The 3,117-nt window shown below is 37.2% G+C and overlaps 2 protein-coding genes across 2 annotated transcripts; both read right to left on the bottom strand.

The window, feature by feature from the left end:
- Positions 1 to 590: 590 nt before the first annotated feature.
- Positions 591 to 1,591, bottom strand: LOC127137217 (uncharacterized). The gene is made up of 2 exons (XM_051063698.1): positions 1,406 to 1,591; positions 591 to 1,310 (listed from the first exon to the last, which is right to left on the bottom strand). Exons 1-2 carry the CDS (start codon positions 1,589 to 1,591, stop codon positions 591 to 593), a joined length of 906 nt encoding a protein of 301 aa, XP_050919655.1.
- Positions 1,592 to 2,351: 760 nt separating this feature from the next.
- LOC127137215 (secreted RxLR effector protein 161-like) lies at positions 2,352 to 2,777 on the bottom strand. Its single transcript, XM_051063697.1, has one exon. The coding sequence runs from the start codon at positions 2,775 to 2,777 to the stop codon at positions 2,352 to 2,354; it is 426 nt and encodes a 141-aa protein (XP_050919654.1).
- Between the last annotated feature and the right edge of the window lie 340 nt (positions 2,778 to 3,117).

Raw genomic sequence — 3,117 nt, 5'->3', positions numbered from 1 at the left:
ACTGCCACCAGTAGAGTCCTCGACATCAACTCAAACATTGTCATCACCATCATGTTCAACTTCCTTTTCCTCTTCATCCATCAAAGCCTTGATCAATTTTTCAAGCTTTATCTTTGTAGAAGTGCTAGACCGGATGGATCATCCAATTCTTTACATGTCTCCTTTAGTTGAGTAATAACACTCTCCTTGGAAGTGGCAGGGCCAGGTTCCTGAGAAGATGTCATGACAATATTTGGAACATGTGTTCCAGCAAACAGTTTGCAGTGGAGGGATAAAGGAGATTCCCTTTTCTTCACACTATCAATAGGCAATAAGATTCCTAGATGTTGGTTCAGGATTATCCCTCAGATGAGTGAGGGAAAATAGATAGGCATCTTCACATCAGTTGAGAAGGTCTGCTTCAGAACTTTTTCAAAAATGTACTTCCCAAAATCAAAAGCTCTTCTTGTTCCAATAACATATATAAAATTCCCAAGCCCAATAGAGATGGTTTAAGTATGATTTATAGGTACCTAGTTGATAGTCCCAATCCTATGAAGGATTGCATACTTGACACTCAGCTTCCCAACTGACAACTTTCCTCTGTTTGGCTAGTGTTTCACCTGCATGGCAGTTATCTCCTTGCACACTTGGTCATCTGTAACCTCTAGCTCAGCCTGAGGTTCTTCAGTCTTTCCCATAAAATTCTTGATTACAGCAGGAGAAAATGTTACAACATGTCCTCTAACATACATCTTCCTATAGTCTTCACTCTTCACATCATCACACCCATCAAGAATGGTCACCACAAACTCATTGACTAGACCTTCATAACAAAGACCAAATTTTGTGACAGTCTTCATCAAACCAGCAACCTCTATAAGCTTCACAACCTCCTTACATTTTAGGGCATCCTTACCCAATTCCCTCTCCAAAGTTATCCTTCTTTGAATAACATACTTCCATCTTTCAGCATTTTTCATATAATGTAAAGACACATTGTCCAGTGGAGCCTCGGGCACAACAACATATGGTTCCTTTGGAGCATATCTTCTCACAGGAATGATGTCCTGGACATCCTCTTCGACCTCAAACTCAGAGTCACTAGAAGAAACAACTTTCCTCTTCCTCGTAGGAATATCAACTTTACTCCATGATCTAGCAGGACCAACATGAGATTGTCCTTTGGAACTTCTAGGGTGAGTGCTTTTCATACCACCAGATTTTCTTTTTATCTTCTTAGAAGGATAATCTTCAAACATCACATCCTTTCCTTTTCTTCTCTGAAGTCTCTTGGCTATTCCAGGAGCCAAGATGATGGTAAGAGGTTTCTCATTAGATGTTAGGTCATCAACATTATAAGATAATCAATCTTCTTCTTACTCCTCTTTTCATGAGCAACTTGCTTAGGGACACATTAATCAACCTTTTCACTAGATTCACCATCAGGGTTAGTTTCTTTTGCCAAAGATGTTTGAACATCTGGAAAAACATCGAAATCCACTTCCTTCAACATAGATGTAAGAAACTTTTGAAGATCCTTATGAATGGAAATCCTTTCCACTTTGGTTTGAATCTCTCTGACACCAGTATGCTTAGTAGGGTTTCTCATCGCATAACCTCTAGACCTAAAACCCTATTCAACAAGAGTCTTATCTTTACTAGGGATTGTAGGCTCAAAAATAGAAGACTTACCAGAAGTCTTGACATTCTTTGAAACAAATGGCGTTGCTTTCTTCTGAGTGGGTGCAAGAATCATGGATAAGGGAGCAACATCCGTGACAAGATCAGACATATTGATCATTTGGAATGGTTCATCTTCCCTAGCAGTTGGAGAAGATGACCCAATATGTTCAATGAGACATGCATGTGCTTGGGTGAATATTGTTTTGACATCTTTGGTAACACTTGACACCGACAGAATAGGGAAAGACATGTGAGAAAAGGTGAATGCAAATTTTTGGAGAGGAACGAGACGGGTAGCGTGTTTTCGTCCAAAAAGATACACAATGGAGTAATGGGCTTAAACAAGCGTGTCGTGTGTAATGATGAAAGTGAAAATTTTGTTTGACACACATAAATAATTGTAATTGCCACCAGTCCTCATAAACATAAATACCAAGTTTTTCTCTTAATTTTTCAAACTGAACTGCATCCAAGGCTTTGGTAAAATTGCCAGAAAGCTGATTTTCAATGCTAACATGCTCAAGTGTTATGCCTTTGTCTTCAATAAGTTTTCTAATAAAATGATGCCTGATGTCAATGTGTTTAGTCCTACTGTGTTGAATAGTATTTTTGGAGATATTAATAGCACTCAAGTTGTCACAAAATAATGTCATGGCATCTTGTGTGACATTATATTCAGTCAACATTTATTTCATCCACATTAGTTGAGAGCAGCTGCTACCTACTGCTCTGTACTTAACTTCAGCAGTAGATAGAGATACACAATTCTGTTTCATGTTGAACCATGAAATCAAATTGTTTCCTAAAAAGAAACATACTCCAGAGGTACTCTTCCTGTCATCAACACTACCAACCCAATCATCATCACAATACCCCACTAACATGGAATTTGAATCATGAGAATACAACATTCCATAATCACATGTACCATTCACATACTTTAGAATCATGCTTCTGTATAAACTCTGATCAACACTAATGCCCTTTTCATCTTTAGATAACTTCAAGTGTGTAGGAGCAGGAGTTCTTTTGTGACTAGCATTCTCCAATCCAAATTTCTTCACAATATTCTTGTCATATTTTCTTTGACAAAGAAAGATGGAGTCTTCCATCTGTTTGACTTGGAGTCCAAGAAATTAAGTTAATTCACCTACCAAACTCATTTCAAACTCAGATTGCATTTGCTTGACAAAATGTTGAACCATCTCATCTGACATCCCTCCAAATACTATATCATCCAGATAGATCTGAGTTATCTTAAGTTTTCCATCCTTCTCTTTGACAAAAAGAGTCTTATTATTGGAAAAAATAGGTAAAAGTCGTTATATTTTATTCGTCAGCCTTAGGCTGATTTATATAGTGAGGATACAATTATTATAATTGATTTTATCCTTAATGAAGAATAAAGAAAAATAAAGATAGTATTAAAGGCAATAATAAAACCGGAAATAA

Source organism: Lathyrus oleraceus, chromosome 4 (assembly GCF_024323335.1).
Source record: "Lathyrus oleraceus cultivar Zhongwan6 chromosome 4, CAAS_Psat_ZW6_1.0, whole genome shotgun sequence".
In the NCBI taxonomy this organism is placed as follows: domain Eukaryota; kingdom Viridiplantae; phylum Streptophyta; class Magnoliopsida; order Fabales; family Fabaceae; genus Lathyrus; species Lathyrus oleraceus.
Note: the sequence above shows the minus strand (reverse complement) of the source record. Positions and strands in the feature narration are given on the sequence as shown.

Bases quoted from the DNA above. Each gene is read 5' to 3' on its own strand.
- LOC127137215 (XM_051063697.1), bottom strand. From the start codon at position 2,777: ATGGAAGACTCCATCTTTCTTTGTCAAAGAAAATATGACAAGAATATT.
- LOC127137217 (XM_051063698.1), bottom strand. From the start codon at position 1,591: ATGAGAAACCCTACTAAGCATACTGGTGTCAGAGAGATTCAAACCAAA. The intron at 1,311-1,405 runs GTTGATTAATGT...ACATCTAATGAG, and splicing joins ATGGTGAATCTAGTGAAAAG to AAACCTCTTACCATCATCTT.